The sequence below is a fragment of the Leopardus geoffroyi genome, chromosome E3 (genome assembly GCF_018350155.1).
Source record: "Leopardus geoffroyi isolate Oge1 chromosome E3, O.geoffroyi_Oge1_pat1.0, whole genome shotgun sequence".
Lineage (NCBI taxonomy): Eukaryota > Metazoa > Chordata > Mammalia > Carnivora > Felidae > Leopardus > Leopardus geoffroyi.
The window spans coordinates 18,613,315-18,635,910 of NC_059340.1; the positions used below are offsets into that span (position 1 = coordinate 18,613,315).

At 49.4% G+C, this 22,596-nt stretch overlaps 1 protein-coding gene across 5 annotated transcripts in view; it reads right to left on the reverse strand.

Moving 5' to 3' along the window:
• Positions 1-13,251: 13,251 nt before the first annotated feature.
• The window catches only part of CE3H16orf54 (chromosome E3 C16orf54 homolog), a 55,912-nt gene continuing 46,567 nt past the window's right edge, over positions 13,252-22,596 (reverse strand). For 2 of the 5 annotated variants that reach the window (XM_045461282.1, XM_045461286.1), the window contains one exon: positions 13,252-15,092. In XM_045461282.1, the coding sequence (XP_045317238.1) occupies positions 14,418-15,092 (675 nt within the window). In that variant the 3' untranslated portion in view covers positions 13,252-14,417. The other 3 variants (XM_045461283.1, XM_045461285.1, XM_045461287.1) reach the window with 3 other exon arrangements.

Here is a 22,596-nt window from a genome sequence, read left to right on the forward strand (position 1 = left end):
TAAGAAGTGTTCAGTAACTCTTAGAAATTCCCATAGTCCGTCGATTCTGAGATAGGCCTTTTTTCACATACTACCTTCTCCCGCGTCAAAGTGCGTCTTTAACCAATGGCGTCTCGTGGTCACCATCAGCCAGGCATCAGTAATCACATAGCCATGCATCATGGCCCTAGCATGCAGCTTGTAGATAAAACATGATAACAATCTATGTTTGAAATAAGTCCCAGACAGCTCTTTTAGCAAATACCAGAAAGAACTGCTACATGATAAGAAAACATTGGTCGAAGTGTAATTGACAGGTCTCTTTCCCAGTAATAGCGTGTGTGTTTTAAGGTCAATGGCAGTTTATATTTGAGGGTATATGGCATCAGGTCTGGTATTCAGCTAGAACATTACTGGGTTGATGCCCGTGTTGTACTGGGTATTCAGTATGTTCCCTCTCTCCTCTGACTCCTGTTACCACCTCCTTGGAGGAGGTGAGAACCTGACCATTCACTTCCAGGGTTTCCAACCTAGATGTGCGTCGCCATTGGGTGCTGAGGTCCCATAGGTTCTGGTCCCATAGCGCTATCATCAGCTGGGAAAGGAAGGTGGGCAGCTGGGGCCAGAGCAGAGGTCACGTGAGGGAGGAGGGATGGGGCAGGTGGAAGTCCATGTTCAGACATCAACTTTTCCTGCTAAGTCAAGACTCAGGGGTCTAAGCAGAGGATCTAAATCCAGCTTCCCAAACACACTCACACACCTGAGGTATCACTCACTTGTTTGGCTACTGTACCCTCACTTCAAGCCCGGGGAGCTCGCCTCTCTCTAACCCTTCGGGCAGGAAAGGACATGAGGGGTCCCTCAGGGCAAAGCGGCTCCTGAGGTGACTTTCCAGAAGGGCTCCCTTCTGGAGCCACCTCTTCCCTCCTAGAACCCACTGTCTTCTCTGCCCTTTGCCAGGAGGAGAGAAAAACAGCTTGTCCACAAAGCCCCTTCCCCAGGGAGAGCCTGGGGGGTCCCAGCCTGCCTTGAGGGAGGTAACCTACCCCTTCCCCCCCTCATCAGTGCTGGAGACCCCTTGCTGGGAAGGGAGCAGATCAAGAAAACAATGAGCTCATCTCAGATGTGAAAGCCCCAGACAAGCCAAGACCATCATTCACACACTAATTATGCACTGAGTGCCTGCTGTGGCCAGGCTGAGAGCACAGAGTGGAGAATAATCTAGCAAAGATGCCGGGCGGAAGTGGTAAGCTGCTGCCTTTGGTGATGCCCTGGTCTGAAGGGACCATTCTCACAGGACACAGCCCAGTCGTGCCACCTGGGGCCGCACCTGTTCTCTTTAATACACACTTCCACCCCTGGGTCCTCCTGTCCTTTCTCCAGGGAAAACAGTCATGCTCGGCTAGGCAGACTTCCCGGCTCTGGAAGAATTTAGATCTCTGAGCCTCAGATCCCCAGACCCGGAGAGGCATAACTGAACACCGATAGAACTGGGGGGATGGGGGGGCACTTCTGAGTATCCAAATAAGGAAGTCAGGATTCCTGGATGCGCTGGGAATGGGAAGGCAAAACACTTGGGGTCCAGGAGGGAATCAGTGCCTGACAGAGGCAGAAGGGAGAAATGTACCAGGAATCTCAAACTCAAAGCCTCCGGGACCTAAGCTGATAAAATACTTGGGAGAAGCTGGAATAAGACAAAGCTGAGTGGGCGGCGGCCAACGGCACCCACCAAATCCCAATTAAGACAGAAAAAAGAAATCTACCAGGCTGAGTCTCAGGCTGCCTTGAAGGCAGAAATGGGTCAGCCCTACAGGCACCTCCAGATCGGAGAGCTGGGAGAGGATTCCATTACCAGAGGAAAAGGAAATGGATCCTGAGCAGGCAAAAACAACACATGCCTTCCTTGCCAGAGAGTGGATTTCCAGGCAGAGGGGAGGGCAAGGGCAAAGGCTCAGAGGTGGGAAATGACTTGGATTGTTTGGTGGAAGATTTGAAGATGGGAGCAAGAGAGGCGAGATGGCTAGGAGCTGGGCTGGGTCCAGACCACGAGATGGTAGGTCAGAGGACTTGGACTCTGTCCCGAGAACAATCAGACCGAAGCTGGAAAGTGAGATAAGCATATTTGCAGTTTAGACCGAGTCCGTGGCACGAAGATGCGTTCGAGGGGGCTGCAGTGGCTGCAGGGAGCCCAGAAGGAGGCCGATACAGCCCCTCAGAGCTCTGAATGTGGGTTGTGGCAATGCGGGTGGAGAGAAGGGACTGCGGTCAGAGGGAACAGCATGCGCAAAGGCTCGGAGGGCAGATGGAGCCCCATGGGTTGGTGGCAGTAGGAAGAGTTGGGTGTGGCTGTGGGAGTTGGGGTGTGGGGTGGAAGGAGCGGGGGGGGGGGCAGGATTGGGAGAAGAGAAATCTCACACCTCACCTGATATCACCCTGTCTATCGGGTACACTTCCTTCTTGCCTGGCCAGCCTGGGATTGGGTTTGGATGATTTCTCCCAAGCTGCCCATGCCCAGTAAGACCCATGCTCATCATGGCGAGTGTGCCCATCAAATCGGGTGCTGCAGTCAGCATATAATGCACCATCAACGCTGGCTGGTGGGTGGGCGGGAACACCCATTGCCTGAGTGCCTTGCTCAGCCCGGGCAGGTGGGTCTCTTTCCCTCAGTGCTCGTGAGGGGTGGGGGTGAGCGTCTCTATTTTACCCGTGAGGAAGCTGAGGATTTATGAAGTTAAGAGCGCTGCTCAGGGTCGTACATCAATAAAGTGGCGGAGCCAGGTTTGAAATCCGTCAGCCACTCATTCAATAAATATGTATTCAACACCTACTATGGTACCAGGCACAATTCGAGACGGTGGATATACAACAATGAGTAAACAGACAAAAATCCCTGTCCTTGTGGAGTTTATATTCTATCAAGAGGGTGCGGGGGGGGGGGGGGGACGCGGAGGGGGGGGTGGGGGGTGAGGTGGAGACTAGACAATGAAAATATTTGTACCTAAGAATACCACATGTCGAGTCCCCTCTTGACCACCAGAGGGCACTGCGATCACACCACCTTTCTTTTCTCTGCTTCCATCTTCCTTTCTGGGCTCCAAAGATACCGGCCAAGGAGGCTATGAATACACAGTGCAGCTGCTCAAGGATGGAAACGGAGGAGAGGTGTGCCACAGTTCCTTCTTCCACCCACTTCCCCAGCTTACTCCCCTGACCACATCTCCATCCAACCGCTCAAGGCCTCTCAGCGATTTTATAAGGCCCTGCGGACTCCAGAGGTTACCCAAGTGTTATTCACTCACCAACCCATCCACCCTGCTTCCATGTCCTCGTCCCTGTTCCCAGCCCTCCACCCGCCAACTGGGGCATCGAGTCCCGCGGGGGCCGGGGCCGGGGAAGGCAAAGAGGTCACACCAGGCTGACAGAGTCAGTGAACTCAGTGGGCATGAGTTTTAGCGTGCCAAGGCCAGTTAAAAACTGAAGGCATTTAAAAACTGAAGGCATTTAAAAACGGCAGGACATTATTAGCAAACCAAACCGTATCTGAAAGCAATTCAACTTTGGATCTTTAAAAGATCCCACTGTGGCATTATGCGGTGTGGACACATATATTAATTTATCGCCAGCCCTTCAAGACAATATAGTAGGTAAAATTCCATAAATATTTCAGTACCTGTGGACTCTGTTCCAATCACTTCCCGAGTAATAGATCATTTTGGCAGTTACTTGGCAACATTTTAAGACCTGCTTTCTGAGGCCCTAAGTAGCTCAGCTTGTAAAACCAATCTACAAAGTACTGAAGGGAATCTGACCGTAAGGCTGTGAATAACGTCTCCATTGATCCCTGTACACGTCAGATTGATGCCAGATGATGAGGGCTTTCTTCATTTCAGGTATGTAGTGCTGTTTAGACCACTGGAATACAGTACAGCGCTCCTGGAAAATGATCAGAAGCAGAGATCCTCAAACATATCTCTATTTGGTGGGTTGCCGGGTAACCTCTTTTCCTCTCTCCCAGCAATTCAGCTGAGGGATTCCAAAGCCTTAGACAGTACCAACAAAGAGCTACCCCGCAAGCCACTTGCTTCTTGATATTTGGTTGCTTTTTAGCCAAAGGAGAGGAGTTTTGTTCGAATAATATACCAGTATGTGAAGGACAATGCTGATTTCCTAAAGGCTGGATAAAAATCGTTCTTCCCATATGAACAAACAACAATAAAAGCCCCTTAACTGTAATCTCACCGAGAACCCAAACTATGTCATTTTTAGTTTTTGCACGATTTGCTTTGTTTTCTTGAATGTTGCGAGCCGGAAGGGGAATTTATTGAGATTTGGCAGTTTTTTAGGTAAAGGGTTGTACTGGACACAGTTTTGTATTTGTGGTAAAGTAACTACCCAAATAGACGGATGATTTCGGGGGCTAAACCAAGACTTGAATTTTTTTTTAATTCCAATCTAATTAATTCTAATGAATGAAAAGTGTATTGGGGAAGACAGAGAAGGTGCAAGAAAACTGTTTTCCATGACCTGTCTGTGGCAACAATTCAGGGAAGCTCTGCATACAATAATTAAAGGAGAACCAACAGTTAATTTATCCTCACCTTTATTTTTCATTTGTTAATTAATTCAGTTACCATGGTATAAAATGAAGAAGTGAAAATCTCTATGCACTCCCATTCCCTGGAGAGAACCACTTTTAAGAAGTTTTTAATTCTTCTGGTGGCTCTCTTGAATTGTAAAGATGATCCTTTATAGCTTTTAAAGCTCTATGGACTCCCTGTGTGAAGGAGAAAGAATTTAGCTTATACACACTTTTCTTTATTTTTGTTAGTTTTGCTATTTTTAAAAAAATGTTTATGTTTATTTATTTTTGAGAGAGAGGGAGAAACAAAGTATAAGCAGGGGAGGGGCAGAGAGGGAGACACAGAATCCGAAGCAGGCTCCAGGCTGTGAGCTGTCAACACGGAGCCTGACGTGGGGCTCGAACCCTCGAACTGAGAGATCATGACCCGAGCTGAAGTCGGATGCTTAACTGACTGAGCCACCCAAGTACCCCTTTGTAAAGTTTTTTCTTTTTTAAGTTTATTTATTTACTTTGAGAGAGAGAAGGAGCACTCATGGGAGGGACAGAGAGAGAGAGAGAGAGGGAGAGAGAGAATCCCAAGCAGGTTCCCACTGTCAGCGCAGAGCCCGGTGTGGGGCTCAAACTCATGAACCATGAAATCATGACGAGCTGAAATCAAGAGTTGGTCACCCAACCGACTGAGCCACCCAGGTGCCTCTGAAGTTCACTTATTTTTAGAGAAAGAGAGAGTGTGCGCACGTGAAAGCAGGGGAGGGACAGGGAAAGAGGGGGGAGGAGAGAGAGAATTTCAAGCAGGCTCCACCCTGTCAGCGCAGAGCCCAACGCGAGGCTCAAACCCACAAACCGTGAGATAATGACCTGAGCCCAAACCAAGAGTTGGACGTTCAAATGACTAAGCCACTCAGAGGCGCCATACAACTTTAAATAACAGATCTAATCCCGTCTTCTTGATGTATTAACTTTTGAAAATTGAGAATGTAATTTGATCCCGTAAAATTCACCCTTTCAAAATGTTCCATCCAGTGGTGTTTAGTATATTTATGGAGTTGTGGAACCATCCCCACTGTATAATTTCCACTATATAATACCCATTCCCCATTCCCTCATCCACTGGCAACCTTTATTCTACTTTCTGTCTCTATGGATTTTCCTCTTCTGGACATTTCATGTAAATAGAATCATACAGTATATGGCCCTTTGTGTCTGACTTATTTCACCTGGCATATTTCCAAGGTTCATGCACATTGTAGCACACATCAGTAATTCATTTCCTTTTGTGGCTGAATAGTATTTCATTTTGTGAGTAGACCACATTTTGTTTATTCATTCATCATTGATGCACATATGTCTTGCTTCCACTTTTTTGGCTACTATGAATAATGTTGCTGTGAAGATTCATGGGCAGGTTTTTTTTGTGTGTAAACTTATGTTTTCAATTTCTCTTGGGTATATACACCCAGAGAATTTCTGGATCGTGTTTAACTTTGTTGTTGTTGTTGTTGTTGTTTTAAGCAGGCTCCATGCCCAGCATGAAGGACTGAATTCACGACCCTGACATCAAGACCCGAGCTGAGATCAAGTGTCCAACGCTTGACCAACTGAGCCACCCGGGCGCCCCAATGTTTAACTTTTTCAGGCACTTGTCAAACTGCTTTCCAAAGCTGTTGGGCCATCATTTTACATACCCACTAGCAATGTACAAGAGTTCCAATTTCTCCACATCCTCACCAACACTTCTTGTTATCTGTCTTTTTTGTTCTAGCCACCCTAGTGGGTGTAAACTGGTGTCCTTTCCAATCTAGCCTGGACTATTTATGTTTAATGTAATCATTGATATGGTTAGAATTGAATCTATCATCTTGCTACTTGTTTTTTATTTGTTCTTTGTTCCCCTTTTCCTCTTTTGTTGCCTTTGAAACATGTTTTTAATGTTTCTTTTCAAGAAAGACAGGGACCGAGAGCAAGCAGGGGTGGGGCAGAGACAGAGGGAGACACAGAATCCAAAGCAGGCTCCAGGTTCTGAACCGTTAGCACAGAGCCCGACACAGGACTTGAACTCATGAACTGTGAGATCATGACCCAACCCGAAGTCAGATGCTTAACCGACTGAGCCACCCAGGTGTCCCTTCTTATGCTTTTTGTTGGAGGTTTTTTTAAAAATGTTTTTTTCCCTTCCTTTGTTGAGCTATAACTCTTTGCTTGTGTGTGTGTGTGTGTGTGTGTGTGTGTGTGTGTGGTTGCTTTAGGGTTTATAGCATTCATCTTTAACATCCATCAGTCTGCTTTTGATGGGCATACACCACATCATATATATTATAAAAACCTTACAACTATAGACTTCCATTTCTCCCCTCTTGGCCTTTATGCTATCATTGTCATGTATTTAACTTTTATATATATTCAACCCCCCACAATATACTATTCTTTTTGTTGAGAAAATCAATTATCCTTGAAAGGCACTTAAATAATAAGAAAATAAGTCATATATGTGCGTGTGTGTGTGTGTGTGTGCGTGTATCCATATGTCTACTATTTACTTTTTTTAAGATTAAAAAAAATTTTTATGTAATCTCTATATCCAATGTGGGGCTTGCTCTCACAACCCAGAGATCCAGAGTCTCATGGTCTACTGACTGAGCCAACCAGATGCCCCTACATATAAGTTTATTTATTTTGAGAGACAGAGAGAGTGGAGGAGGGGCAGAGAGAGAGAGGGAGAGAGAGAGAATACCAGGCAGGCTTTGCGCTGTGAGCAGGGAGCCTGAGGCAGGGCTTGAACTCACAAACTGTGAGACCATGACCTGAGCTGGAACCAAGAGTTGGACGCCTAACCAACTGAGCCCCTACAATTTCTACTATTTCTGCTGCTTCTCATTCCTTTTGTGAATCCAGATTTCTTCTAGGATTATTTTCTGCTGCTCAAAGGATGTCATTTTACAATTTCATTGGGTGTGGGTCTTCTGGTTCAGCTTTTGTAAATCTGAAAATGTCTCTTTTTTGCCTTCACTTTTTTTTTTTTGAATTGAGATGTAATTGACATAGAACACTATATTAGTTGAAGTGTATAATGTGATGATTCGATATCTGTGTATATTGCACAATGATTACCACAAGAGGTCTAGTTAACATCCATCCCCACACCTAGTCACGGTTTTCTTTCCTTGTGATGACAACTTTTAAGATCTACTCTCTTAGCAACTTTCCAGCATAGATTACAGTATTGTTAACTATAGGCACCACACGGTACATTACATCATCAGGACTAATTTATTTTGTGACTGTAAGTTTGTACCTTTGACCCCCTTCACCCACTTTGCCTACCCCCCACACCCCACCTCTGCCAAAACCAATCTGTTCTCTGGATCTATGAATTTGGGCTTTGCCTTCTTCTTCTTCTTCTTCTCCTTCTTCTTCTTTTAAGTAGGCTTTATGCCCTGCACGGAGCCCAACATAAAGCTTGAACTCACAACCTCAAGCCCAGACCCATGCTGGGCTCCACACTGAGCATGGAGCCTGCTTAAGAGTCTCCCTCTCTCCCTCTGCCCTTCTTCCCCACCAATGCGCTCTCTCTCTTTCTCTATAGAAAGAAGAAATTTAAAAAAAATTTAAAAGGGGCGCCTGGGTGGCGCAGTCGGTTAAGCGTCCGACTTCAGCCAGGTCACGATCTCGCGGTCCGTGAGTTCGAGCCCCGCATCAGGCTCTGGGCTGATGGCTCAGAGCCTGGAGCCTGTTTCCGATTCTGTGTCTCCCTCTCTCTCTCTGCCCCTCCCCCGTTCATGCTCTGTCTCTCTCTGTCCCAAAAATAAATAAACGTTGAAAAAAAAAAATTAAAAAAAAAAAATTTTTAAAAAGTGATCTCCAGCTGATGGGTCATGAATCACACGTGGCCCACAGCCTTGCTTCATTTGGCTTTGGTGGTGTGAGGCGTGGCAGCCTGTTCCCAGATGGTCTTAAATCAGGGGTTTCCCCACCTTCACAGTATTGACTTTTGACCCAGATAATTCTTGGTGGGGGGAGACTTTCCTGCATGCTGTGGGATATTCAGCAGCCTCTTTGGTCTCTATCCGCTAGGTACCAGTAGTATCCCCCTCGATGTTACAGCCAAAAATGTCTCCAGACACGCCAAGTGTCACCTGGGTGGGGGGAAGGGGAACAAGAAACCCTGAGCTATCTATATCTATATCTGCATCTAAATCTATATCTATATAAAGTGACCAACATTTTGCTTGATTTTTACCTAAAAATCTGGATTCTAGCTTCTGCTGGAAAATCAAGACAGACATGATTAGTAGAGCCTAGTGGCTGCTGTCCTACAGACAGGCATATGATCCCTTCCCACCTCTGTCTCCTGGTCCACTTGGTCACCTATGAGCGCGATGTGGGGCTCAAACTCACAAACCGCAAGATCATGACCCGAGCTGCAGTCGGACATTTAACCAACTGAGCCACCCAGGCGTCCCTCTTTCTTTCTGGTTTTATCCTGGGGATGAATACTGACTCTGTACCCAGGGATAGCTGCGGAGTGGTTCTAAGATAATCCTTTAGTTGATCGTTCTGTCTCTCCACCGCTGTTACTAGGAGTTGGGAATAATGGCAGAACATGGACCGTATCTGCCGCCGCTGGAGGTGGAGAGTCAGGGACTCTCAAGTATGAGACAGATTGCCCAGGGGAAGTGCGTCAGACATCAAAAGCAGTCCAGGACTGGGGCGCCTGGGTGGCGCAGTCGGTTAAGCGTCCGACTTCAGCCAGGTCACGATCTCGCGGTCCGGGAGTTCGAGCCCCGCGTCGGGCTCTGGGCTGATGGCTCAGAGCCTGGAGCCTGTTTCCGATTCTGTGTCTCCCTCTCTCTCTGCCCCTCCCCCGTTCATGCTCTGTCTCTCTCTGTCCCAAAATAAATAAACGTTGAAAAAAAAAAAAAAAAAAAAAAAAAGCAGTCCAGGACTGACCTCCGAAGAACACAGACCGCAAAAAGGCCAGAGAGGATGGCCAGAGGGAGGGAAGGGAGATCAGATTGTGTGTGGAGTCACAGAAGCCAAGCGAAGAAAATGTGTCAAGAAAAGAATCAAAATGTCTAACGCTGCCGACGGGAGCGTATCCGGTGCCCTTTCATTGAAATATGCAGGCCGTGATTTTGGTGAAAGCGGCCTCTCTAGAGTGCTGGAAGCAGGTGGGAGCCTGCAGCAGGGCGCAGGCGCTCCGGAGAGGAGAAAATGTAGGCAGTTAGGACAGACAGCTCTTTCTGAAAGTTTGGCTGTGCGGGAGGTGGGAGGCAACGTGTGGTGAAGGATGGAGAATTAGAGGCTGGATTGGTTGGTTGTTTTATGGTGGAAGAGATTTTTTTTTTTTTTAATTTTTTTTTCAACGCTTATTTATTTTTGGGACAGAGAGAGACAGAGCATGAACGGGGGAGGGGCAGAGAGAGAGAGGGAGACACAGAATCGGAAACAGGCTCCAGGCTCTGAGCCATCAGCCCAGAGCCTGATGCGGGGCTCGAACTCACGGACCGCGAGATCGTGACCTGGCTGAAGTCGGACCCTTAACCGATTGCGCCACCCAGGCACCCCGTGTGGTGGAAGAGATTTGAAGTTGTTCACAGAGGAAATAGTCTGGGCTTCGTGATAGTGTGAACGGTATAACCTGACAAACACATGCCCACCTTGACGCGTTTAGAAATTCAGCATAAAATCAAGTAAACATCCTTTAAAATGCATAACTGCGTTTAGTAAGGGGAATCCCCGCCCACAAAGAGGAAATTGAAAACCAGAGCTGTGAGGGGGCTGTGTGGTTGTGCAGATCTTGGCAATGCAGGGGCTTGGGTTTTATCCCCGCCTGGAGATTGGAGATGAGGCCTGGCCTCATTGGGGCATTGAAAACCGAGACCCTAATTTAAAGCTCAACCCCTTAAAGGGAGACACCTTCAGTGAAAGAACAGACTAGAAATGGAGCAGCTGGGTGGCTCAGTCGGTTGAGCGTGTTCAACTCTGGCTCAGGTCGTGACTCTGGCTCCCACGGTTCGTGGGTTCGAGCCCTGAGTCAGGCTCTGTGCTGGCATTGAGGAGTCTGCTCGGGATCCTCTCTCTCTCCCTCTCTCTCCGCCTCTCCCTCACCTGCGCTCTCCCTCTCAAAATAAATGAGTAAACTTTAAAAAACCAAAAGAGTAGACTAGAAAAAAAAAAATCTTTCCATTTCCATCAGCTTAGCGAGTATAAAAGAACCATCTGGTTCACCGAGATCTTATGGCAATAGAAAATCTCTCCTGAGGGGCGCCTGGGTGGCTCAGCCAGTTAAGCGTCCGACTTCGGCTCAAGTCATGGTCTCACGGTCTGTGAGTTCGAGCCCCACGTCAGGCTCTGTGCTGACAACTCAGAGCCTGGAGCCTGTTTCAGATTCTGTGCCTCTCTCTCTCTCTCTCTGGCCCTCCCCCGTTCATGCTCTGTCTCAAAAATAAAAGTTAAAAATAAATAAATAAATAAATAAATTTACAAAAAAAGAAAATCTCTCCTGAGAATCCATTACCAGTGGCTTGTCCTTACCTGGATCACCATCTGCATAAAATGATAAATTGAATCGTCAGCCCTGATAAAATGAACAAATAACATAGCTCAGGGTTCATAATACCTTTGAAGCATAGGTAAGGCCCTGCTGACTCTGAGTTCACAGCCCCAAATTAGAAAGCACAAGAGGAAACCATCTGTCATGGATGAGAGTAAGTACCCTCGAGCTCCAGACAACAGAACCATCAAGCAAAGGACGGTACAGTGAGTATATTTTAAGCACGAAAGACTTAAAAGAAGGACTCAATGCGCGAAAGTAATTAACAGGTGTTAAAAATAAGTGGCAGAGAGGTTTAAAACAGAGAAAGCAGTGGGGCTCCTGGGTGGCTCAGAAATTAAGCGTCAGACTCTTGATCTCCGCTCGGGTCCTTATCCCACCGGTCGTGAGTTTCAGCCCCAAATCAGGCTCTGATGGCGCAGAGCCTGCTTGGGATTCTGTCTCTCCTTCTCTCTGCCCCTCCCCCGCTTGTGCACAAGCGCTCTCTCCTTCTCAAAAAAATAAATAAATAAATAAATAAAATAAACTTAAAACAACAACAGAAAGGAGAAAGGGTAAAACTAACTCCTCTGTTAATCCACCCCTCAGGCATCTGTTCATTTTTTGGGGCTGCTAGTAACATGTGGCCCCTGGTCTGGGTTTGGGAATGGAAGGGGACTCTGGGCTCTACATCAGGAAGATCACATTCAGCACTGCGGGCACACACCCCTCTCTCATTTTTTTTTTTAAGTTTATTTGTTTTTGAGAGGGAGACAGAGAGACAGAGGGTGGGGGAGGATCAGAGAGAGGGAGACAGAGGATCTGAAGCAGGTTCTCAGCCGACAGCAGAGAGCCTGATGCAGGGTTCGAACCCAAGAACCTGATCGTGACTCACAAACCTCGAGATCATGACCTGAGCTGAAGTCGGACTTAATCGACTGAGCCACTCAGGCACCCCACCCCTTTTTCATTTTATAGCATCCTTAGAGGTCACAGCTAGAAAAGTTCCCGTAGGGCATCCTGTTCACCTTTCGACTTTCTCGTACAGAAAAAGAATGTGAGTCCCAGCAACGTAAAAATCACTTTTCTGAAGTCGCCGAGCGAGTGGGCGGCAAAGCCAGATGGAGAGCCTCTGCCGAGCCTCTGCCGAGCTCTTGGCAGGCCAGCATCTAAGCTCTGAACACTGTATGTCTGTTTTGTTTCCCTGGTGGGCTGTGTGTTTGCTCCTGTGGGCAGAGTCCCCACAACCCAGTCCCGTCAGCTGATGGCGACAATGAGAAGTGACAGCCTTATCCAGCTCCTGAGTGACCGAGATGGGAGGGGGGCTCTGATCTCTATCTTGTGTCAGTTATGTGTCCCTATCTTATGGCACCTCCTTCAACCCCTGCTCCTGTCACCAGAGAGTCTGAGCTCCTTGAGAGCCAGGGCCAGGCTGACGCCTCCACCCCCAGGGCCTGGCTCAGAGATGGTGCTCCGGTGTTACTTTGACTTCTGGCACCCAAAGAGCGAGCGGGAGGTCCAGGCCCTCCTGAACAGGAGGGAAGAGCTGACTACAGGTCCCTGCCCAGCAGCATTTCCTGCGTGTGAACTTGGGAGGTTCCTGGCCATCAAATAGCACAGGGTGGCTGTTCCCCGTGCAGAACTCTCAGTCTGTCTCAGTACTTCCGGGGGGAGTGTCTCAGGATGGTACTCGAATGTCTAACACTTTCTTACCACTTGCTGACCCATCAATTCTCTTTTCTTTTAACATAGAAACAACATGGGGCACGTGGGTGGCTCAGTCAGTTGAGCATCCAACTTTGGCTCAGGTCATGATCTCACAGTTGTTGAGTTCGATCCCCACATCGAGCTCTGTGCTGACAGCTTAGAGCCTGCAGGCTGCTTTGGACTCTGTGTTTCCCTCTCTCTCGGTCCCTCCCCCACTCACCCTCTGTCTCTGTCTCTGTCTCAAAAATAAATAAACATTAAGAAATTAAAATAAAAAATAAAAAAAAAAAAGAGCAGACCTCTGGGTCAATGAATGCTACTAGCAGGGAGGGGACAATATCTACTTGGAACGTAATATCTTTGTTTAACCTTGTATTTATTTTCATGTTTTACTTTCTATTTATGGCACGTGATAACTGGTTTTCCATTTGCAGAAGTGATACAAAAAATGTTCCTTCTAAAATAAATTTATTCAGCAAATAGGAAATCATCTTAAGGAAAAATATGAAGTAAATAATAGTACAGGTGGTAAAGTGATAAGGCAAAAATCCTAACATTCGTGACTGAAGTTTGGGAAATCAGGCCCCCCTTCCCTCCCCGTGCCCGGAGTGCAGCTCCTTTTCCTCTCCCCAGTTCCTGGCTCTCCTCCCAGGGGGTGGCCAGCTGATACAGATGGCTGTGGAATCAAGGACATCTCTGGGCTCCATTTCTACCGGGTGAGGCATTATAAATAAGCCTGTCATGGGGCAAATCTGTCTGGATTGATCCAGCAAGCTGGGAGGGAGGATGGCCAGAGGCCGCACACCGGGAGCTACTCTTCCCCAGGGACAGTGTTCCTTTCCACATTGGATCAAACTCCGATCGCTTCGGCGGGCCTCCCTCACCCCGGAGGGGTCAGAGTCAGCGGGCTGCCATGTTCAACCTTAATGGGACGGCTGCCCCCTGACCTCCCTTGACTCGAGGTCCTAGCTGGAGGCAAGGAGGGGCCTCTCCAATTTGGCTGCCCAAGTTTCCTGTGGCAAGTTGGGGGTCAAAGCTACAGTTTGGATGTAATAAGACGCTCCTTTGCCTGGCCTTGACCTCTGTCTGTGTTTTCCTGGAGGCATGATCCGTGGCTCTGGGGGGCTGGCTTCCGGTCCTCTCCTGCTGGCAGGACTGACCCTGGTCATCTACACTCAGTCTGTTCGGCAGCCACAGGACCCCTGCACGCCGATGCACAATGTGCACAATGAAGGTGGAAGCTTCTGTGATGATCCTATTTCCTACCCGTTTGGTAGCTTGAGATCTTTCTTAATCTAGAACATGGTTTTGGCGACTTCTGGCCCGTAGTCGGCCCCACCTCCAATTGTCTGTGCCGCGACCCTGGGCAGCCAGAGAGATACTTCTGGGCTTCCGCTGCAGCACAGGCTCTGTCCATGCGGTGCCTGCCCCGCCCCAGATCCAGGGAATTGAAATCCAGATGTAAAAGGCCTTGGGAGGGGTGTTCTTCCCTGTGGGCCCAAGTATGAACTTGGGCTCTTAGGCTGGAGCCTCAGGATCTTAAGGCCTCGGAGAGACCCTCTGAGGTAAGGCCTTCCTCAGTGTCTCGGAGAGGCCAGTCCTCCAGGCCCTGGGGAATCAGAACCCCACGCTGGTCCGACCTTCACGCCTCCAGAAAGCAGAGATCTGCTCCAGGGTGACCCGAGGTTGGAGGCCCCACTCCAGATCAGAGCTCCCTAGCCGCTGCCTCCGGGTCTGGGGGCTCCCCAGGTGCATGCTGGTCTCTGGCCTCTGTTCAGGCTCAGCCCAGCTCACCAGGCCCGGAGCATAGGGCCTCTCCTCCAAGGCCTGGGGCCCCCAGAAGGTGCTGCGGACTGGGGCCCTGGGTGGGCTCTGGAGGCCCAAGGAGCTGGGAGGGGAGAGTGGGGCTATAGGGGCAGGTGGGGCTGTGGCTCGGGCCTCCAAGGTGCCTCCAGAGATGGGAGGGTCTGGGGCCCCATCCATCAGCAAGGGGACCGCAGAGCCATACCAGTCTTCTGAGCGCTCTCGGGGGGTGCCCCTGGGCTCGATCCACAGTTCTCCTCCTGGGCGCCAGACCAGGGTGGGTGCACGGTTGCTGGGGTCTGGGTGCAGAGAGCGGCGGAAGAGGCGTTCGGCCAACACAGCTGTCGTTACGAGGAAGAGGGCGGCGAGGGAGGCCAGGGCCAGCATGATGGGGATGCAGGGCCCACAGGGCAGCGGGGGCCATGTAACCAGCTCCGACTCAGGGAGTCCCTCCACATGCCCAGAGGGCTGCTCTGGAGTTGAAGGCATCTGAAGAGACAGGGGTCAGGAGAGGAAGCACATGAGACAAGGTCAGCACAACCTATAGGAAGAGAGAGGCAGCGTGTGTCCAAACAAGAATGAGGAGAGAAACAGAGGCCCGAGCGGCTCCGCATCCGGCCTGGGAAACAGACCCCGGCAGACAGAGGAACAAAGAGGGCCCAGAACGGCGAGAGATAGGCAGAAGGTTGGAGAGCCAGGATCCCACCTTGGTCGGCAGCCGGCCCTCCTGCTCTGGCTCCTGAACCTGCTTCCAGACGCCCTGTCCCCCACCCCTACTCCCGCCGCCCAGACCCCGGGGTGCCTCAGACAAAACTGTAAGGGCCCCCAGAGATTCTTTCCTGCTGTCTAGGCTCCCCCCACGTCTTGCTTGGGCCTCAGAGGAAGTGGTGGGTGCAGAAACGAGAAGCTCCCCTCCCGACTCCCACCCTGCTTGTGCACCCCCTCCCACCGCTTGGCTAGCACCTTGGGTGCTCCTGGGCCCTCACGACTCTCCTTGGATTTGGTCTTGCTCTCTGCAGGTTCCACTGAGCTTGCTGTCCTGCCAGGTCCCGGGCGCCACCTCTGCACCTGTCCCCGCCTCTCCTCTCCGGCTCTGGCCAAACGTGCCTCCCTTGTTTGACTCTGCCTGCTTCTCTCTACCCCCCAGGTCCGCCACCTGCAGGGGCCCTCACCACGCCTCACCTTAATTCAGGGCGGCCCCAGGGCTCCTGGCTCTCCCTTCAGAGCACTCCTCCTTGTGCAGGGTGTCAGGCAGTTGCCTCAGATGAGGCCGGAAGGGAGGGCACCACCTGTTGCTGGGCAACAGTGCCCCAACTCCTCTTGCCCCTGGGGAGTGTTTCCAAGGCAACCTGGGGGGATGTGGTCAATGTGGTGGGGAGGCGTTTCCTGGCGAGAGGTGGGGCCGGAATGGGCAGTGGTTGTGTTGAACTCAGTCTCACCCCATAGCCAGGCCCCAGGCCCCTCGCTCTGCCTGATCTCGAGGGGTGGCCCTGGCCCTGGCCTGCCCACTACACCCCTCCGAACCCGCTCCTGCCATCCAGCCCCCTCCTGCTTGACCCAGCCTTCCCCATACTTTTCATGAATATGCATCTCTTCGTCTTTAGGCCAGTTAGCCTCAGTTTTGGTTGGAAGCCATCTGTGAGGTGAGGCATGGGCACCAACAAAGTAGGCCTCTTGGGAGAATCCTGTCTCCAAGACCCTGAACATTTGCCCTCCGGCCTCCCTTCTCCTGGGGTGAGGCTCGGAGGAACCTGGGAGCAAGGAGTGAGGAGGGAGTGTTGTTCAGCCACTCGGATCCCTTAGGAGATTGTCTAGTTCCACTTGCTCGCTGACAGATGACAAGCAGGCCCCGCACACGGGCGACGTTGTGCCCAAAGTCACACAACCCATGTATACGGGAGGGACCGGAGAAGCATAGGTATAAATTCCTGGTCTGGCAAGCAACCTGAACACAATCCTTACCAGGTATTAATATTTGCTTTTGCAAAATGACAGCCATTTCATGAGAAATGCTACAAAAATATGTTGCAATGTTAGTGTCTTACAAGATGGTCACAAGGGCAGCCTGACTCACATTGGTCTGTCCCGGTGGTTTTGAGGAAAGGGCCAGAAGGAGCACAAAATGTGGCATGGGATGGGGGTAGGTGGAAATGGAGAGTCCCGAGGCTCCTGGCTTTACAACATATGCCGAAACCTGATGTGATTATAATTTGATGAGATCATAAGCCTTAAAATAAAACTGGAACTTGGGTCGCCTGGGTGGTTCCATCGGTTGAGCATCCAACTTCAACTCAGGTCATGATCTCACGGTTTGTGGGTTTGAGCCTCACATTGGGCTCTGTGCTGACAGTTCGGAGCCTGGAGCCTGTTTCAGATTCTGTGTCCCCCCTCTCTCTCTCTGTCCCTCCCCTACTCTCTCTCTCTCTCAAAAATAAATAAGCATTAAAAAATAAAATAAAATAAAAAATAAAACCTGAACTTGATACCACTGAGATGGACACAAAAAATGGTTAAGATTGGGGCGCCCGCCTGACTCAGTCGGAAGAGCATGTTACTTTTGATCTTGGGGTCATGAGTGCAAGCCCCACGTTGAGTGTGGAGATTACTAAAAAAATAAACTTAAAAAAAAAGGTTGAGGGAACACCTGGGTGGCTCATTCGGTGAAGCATCTGGCTCTTGATTCGGCTCAGGTCATGATCTCCTGGTTCATGGGTTCAAGCCCCAAGCTTGGGATTCTCTCTCTCCCTCTCCCTCTCCCCTCCCCCACTTGCTTGCACACACTGTCTCTCTCAAAATATATAAATAAAGTTAAAAAAAGGTTAATATAATAAATTTTGTTACATGTATTTACAACAATAAAAAATTTTAAGTCTAAATAAATAAGTAAATAAAATCTGAAAATTATGTATGTTCTGTTTTAATTAGTGATCCCTTAAAAAAACAAAACACTAAGGGCACCTGGCTGGCTCAGTCGGTAGAGCCTGTGACTCTTAATCTCAGGGTTGTGAGTTCAAGCCTTATGCTGGGGGCGGAACCTACTAAAATAGAATTTAAATTTAAAATTTAAACAAAACAAAACACTAGAAGGGTAAACATTATTAAAACCAGGAAGATCCAACATGATCTGGAATCCAAATGGGATGTTTTTGATTCTTAACTATCTCAGTTCGTGCCTGGGTGCCTGGGTGGCTCAGTTGGTTAGGCATCCAACTCTTGATTTTGGCTCAGGTCCTGATCTCATGGTTCATGAGCCCCGTATTGGGCTTTGTGCCAACAAGTGGAGCCTGCTTGGGATGCCTTCCTTCACTTATGCTTAGATCCCCCTGTCCACTCTAGCCACCTGTATACCTTAACAGTTCTCTGCAGCCAAAGCTCACAGGCCCCATCAGAAGATAAAGGGACCTGGGGTACCTGGGTGGCTTAGTCGCTTGAGTGTCTGACTTTGGCTCAGGTCGTGATCTCACAGTTCGTGAGTTTGAGCCCCGCATCAGGCTCCTCACTGACAGTGTGGAGACTGCTAGGAATTCTCTCTCTCTGCCCCTCCCCACTTGTTTTCCCTCTCTCTCTCTCTCTCTCTCTCTCAAAATAAATAAATAAACTTAAAAAAAAGAATAAGAAAAAAAAAGAAGGTAAGGGGACCAGAACGATCTCAAGGAAGCTAAGTATGTGTAGGGGCGACTTCCCACATGGCCACTTGTGAATGGCACGTGGGTCCCTTTTCTCTGCCGTGATGCCACTTGGAAAGTCACTGAGGTCCATTCTATACTGAGGCTTTCTGTAGCCAGCATCTGACCCCACACCCTGTGATACATGGCCGCCCACCAGATGTTCCCAGGAGAAAGGAGGGCCCAAGGGGCTGCTACAATTTTCCCAATTCCTACACGAAATGGGCCTGCCCGTACGAAGATTCTTAATCTGATTCTGGTGGAGATGGGTGGTCTCAAGAAAATGTTAAGCTTCATCCCCTCCACAACATACTTGGCTGTCACAGCCCCATTCATCACAAGAGTCTTACTACCTCCATGGGCAGTTAACCACTGGTGATCCAATTGGAGGATCCACTTGTAGCCTGGGTGCGGGAGACTCATCCCCATCCAAACCCACCCATCTTCTAACACCCCATCCCAATGCCAAAGGGTATCAACAGGAGCCTGAAGGCATCACTCCACTGCTGTACTTTGTACATGCACAGGACTCAGTGGCCAAACTGCGTTTATTATTATTTCCATTGAACTTCACGTGCTATGAAGTTCACCCAGTACAGTAGTAGTGGGTTTTAATATATTCATAAGATTGCGCAACCATCACCACTATCTAATTTCAGGACGTTTTCATCACCCCAGAAAGAAACCCTGTACCCATTAGCGGTCACTCCCCATTCCCTCCTCCCCCAGACCTTGGCAACACTGTTTTCTTTTTTCAAAATACTTCTAAATGTTTATTTTTGAAAGAGAGAGAGAAAGAGAAAGAGAGAGACGGAGCAGGCGAGGGGCAGAGAGAGGGGGAGACAGAGAATCCAAAGCAGGCTTCACGCTGTCAGCGCAAAGCTGGATGTGGGTCTCCAACCCGTGAGCTGCCAGATCATGACCCGAGCTGACGTTGGATGCTCAGCTGACTGAGCCACCAGGTGCGCCAACAACTGTCTGTTTTCTGTGTCTATGCATTTGCCTCTTCTGGACATTTCATATCAATGAAATCACATAACCTGCAGCCTTTTGTGCCTGGCAGCTTTCACTTCACATAATGTTTTCAGGCTTCATCCATGCTTAATGAATCAGTACCTCATTCTTCCTTTTTTTTTTTTAATGTTTATTTATGTTGAGAGAGAGACTGTTGGGGGAGATACAAAGAGAGAGGAGAGAGAGAATCCCAAGCAGGCTCCACACTGTCAGCACAGAGCCAGACACGGGCCTCGATCCCACAAACCATGAGATCATGACCCGAGCTGAAGCCATGAGCCAGGCGCTCAACCAGCTGAGCCACCCCAGTACTTCATTCTTTTTTTTTTTGTACAAAAGCTGAATATTTTAGTGTATGTCTATACTGCATTTTTATCCATCCATCAGTCGAGGGACACGTGGATTGTTTCTGCTTCTTGGTTATTGCAAGTAATGCTGCTGTGAACAGTCATGTATAGGTTTTTGTGTGGACATGTTTTCAGTTTCTCTTGGGTCTATAGCTGGGAGTCAGACCTCACAGTCGGATGGCAACACTGTGTTCACCTTTTTGAGGAAGTGTGGGTGACCAAAGTTACAACTGCTGAGTTCATCCACCTCTCCTTACTCTCTGCTCCGGGCCCACCCTCCGACAGCAGCAACGGTTCCACAACTTCTTCCTGCACCGTGTTGGGTCCACCGTGCACTTGGCTTCTAGGAAACGTGTGGAGGCCACCAACCTCAGGCAAGAGGAGAATCGACCGTCAACAGGCATGAGGGAAGACAACCCTTCAAGAAGATGGCTGCGGTCCTTCCATGCTCATGCCACCCGTCCTGGCTGAAGCCTAAAGACCTCTTCTTATGCAATGATACTGTGACCAGAGTTCTAGGTTTTGTGTTTCAAGCTGCCTTCATCCACGCACACCCAACCCTTGTCTCACCCCTGCCTGTGGAGCATGGTGTGCTCGGATCTTGCCACGCTCCCCTGGCGACAAGAGGGAGTAGCCAGGAACAGTAGGGGAGGGGGGCAAGTAGAGGAGCTCATGACTTGGTGTCCGTGTCACAACATGAGCTACAGTCTGAGGTCTCCAAGCAGAATGTCAGTAAAACGTTGCTTTGCAGGGGCGCGTGGGTGGCTCAGCGGATTAAGTGTCTGACTTCAGCTCAGGTCATGATCTTGTGTTCTGTGAGTTTGAGCCCCATGTTGGGCTCTGTGCTGACAGCTCAGAGCCTGGAGCCTGCTCCGGATTCTGTGTCTCCCTCTCTCTCTGCCCCTCCCCTGCTCACACTCTGTCTCTCTCAAAAATAGACATTTAAAAAAAAGTTGCTTTGCACTTCAGAAGGAGGCTTCAGCGGCTTCAGTGGATGAAGGAGCATACAGCCAACCTGTCAGCCAACATCTCCTGGCCAGACGGAATTAAATCGTGTTCTCTGCTCTTGTGTTCTCTGAAAGGCACAACCCCAGGTGGTGAGGAGCAGAGAAGCAGACAGCCTATGACCACATTTTATACTTGGAAACTGAGACTTAGGAGGATTGAGTAGCCCAACCGGGGTGACCAACCATTCCCATTGTGCCTGGGGCCATCCTTATTTTTATTCATTCATTTATTCATTCATTCATTCGTTTTAAAATGTAAGCTCTATGCCCAACGTGGGGCTTGAACTCATGACCCCAAGATCGAGAGCCACATGGTCTACTGATGAACCAGCCAGGCACCCGGGACCGTCCTGGTTTTAGCACTTGAAGTTCTACATCCCAGAAAACACTTTAATTCTGGGTCAACTGAGAAAGTTGGTTGTTGTCATCCAAAGTCACACAACTCAAGTCCCAGAGCTGAATCGGAACCCAGATCTGACCGTCTCCAACCTCCTGCTGCTGAATGAATGACTTACTGAGAAGGTCAGTCATAAGAAACGCCTTCAGAGTTTCAACAGAAAGGTCCAGGCACTTCCGGTTGTTCTTCCCTTCACCCTCACCCCCTCTGCAGTGGGGTCCACCCTGCTGAGAGTCCCAGCCCTCACCCAGAGCTATCTTGCTGCCAGACAGGGGATAAACACAGGGCTGAGCTCAGGAGCATTTTATCACTGCTCAGGGCCTGCTGGGTGGCACCTACCGGCTGCTCAGGATCCCGAGAGTCAGAGATTCCAACCTTGAGAGCTGTGAAAAATGATAAGATTGGGGGTGCCTGGCTGGCTCAGTCAGAGGAACATGCAAGTCTTGATCTCAGGGTCGTGAGTTCAAGCCCCACGTTGGGTATTAGAGATGATTTAAAAAAATAAACTTTAAAAAATGATAAGAATGAATTAGAAAGGTCCCAAGTGCCACCTGTGTGGGGAAATCGGGGAAGGTGGAAAGAATCCGGGCTTTGGAACCAGGCAGCCCTGGGATTAAATCTGAGGTTCCTGGCTCCACAGCTGTTGAGACCCTTGGCAATCTATTCGATTTCCATTTTTTCACGAATTCCCAACTTGAAGGGTTGTTGGAGGGCAATATTAGATAGTTTATATAAAGCACCTCTTAAAGTAGGCATTCAGCACTTCTGTCCCCTTCCATCTTGGTCTAGCATTGTTGCTCATCTTTGAAAGGCCCTAAAGGATCTGTCCCTTCACATCTGTTCACCCACCTGAAATCTTGTTACCACTCAAGATTGTTCTATACCAACCATCAGATTCCCCCGGGCTCTGAGCCTCCCTCCCTCTTCTCCCACTCCACCTGTTGGTCCATCCCATTGTACTTCTTTTCCTGGAGCCCACATCCTGGAGTCCCCTCCTGACCAGCCCTACCCAATCTCACTCCACTTCCTCTATAACCTCGACTTTGTGCTGTATTGTTCCAACCACTCTCTTCCTGGCATTTGCCAGCCTTGTCCCCACCCCCCCCCCCCCCAACACCTTCCTCATAAAGCTTCTGCCTGGAACCAGTACAACTACTTTCCTTTTGTCCTGTTAACAGGTTGGTGAGCCACATTGGAGAAAATCACACAACTGACCACGTGTAGTGCCCCCACCTCCACCTGGTCCCTCAGTCATGCTGTCATGTGGATCTGGGCAACTCGCTCTCTCTCTCTCTCTCCCTTCCCTACCAGCTTTGCCCAACCTCGACTCTAACCATCAGCGGATACACTTTCTCTTTCTTGTGCAGAAAGCTGAGGCCTTCAGGCAGGAGCTCTCTGCCTTGTTCATTCTCAGCCTCTGAGAGTAGGGTTGGCCATGCTCACTCTTGGTTCTGTGCATGGCTTGCCTGGGGATTCTCACTGGCTTCCTCCAGTCCTGTGGGCCCTGTCTGCCCTGGTACTTTCTTCCCTCAGTGAAGGATGGTGTGGCCCACAGATCCTCTG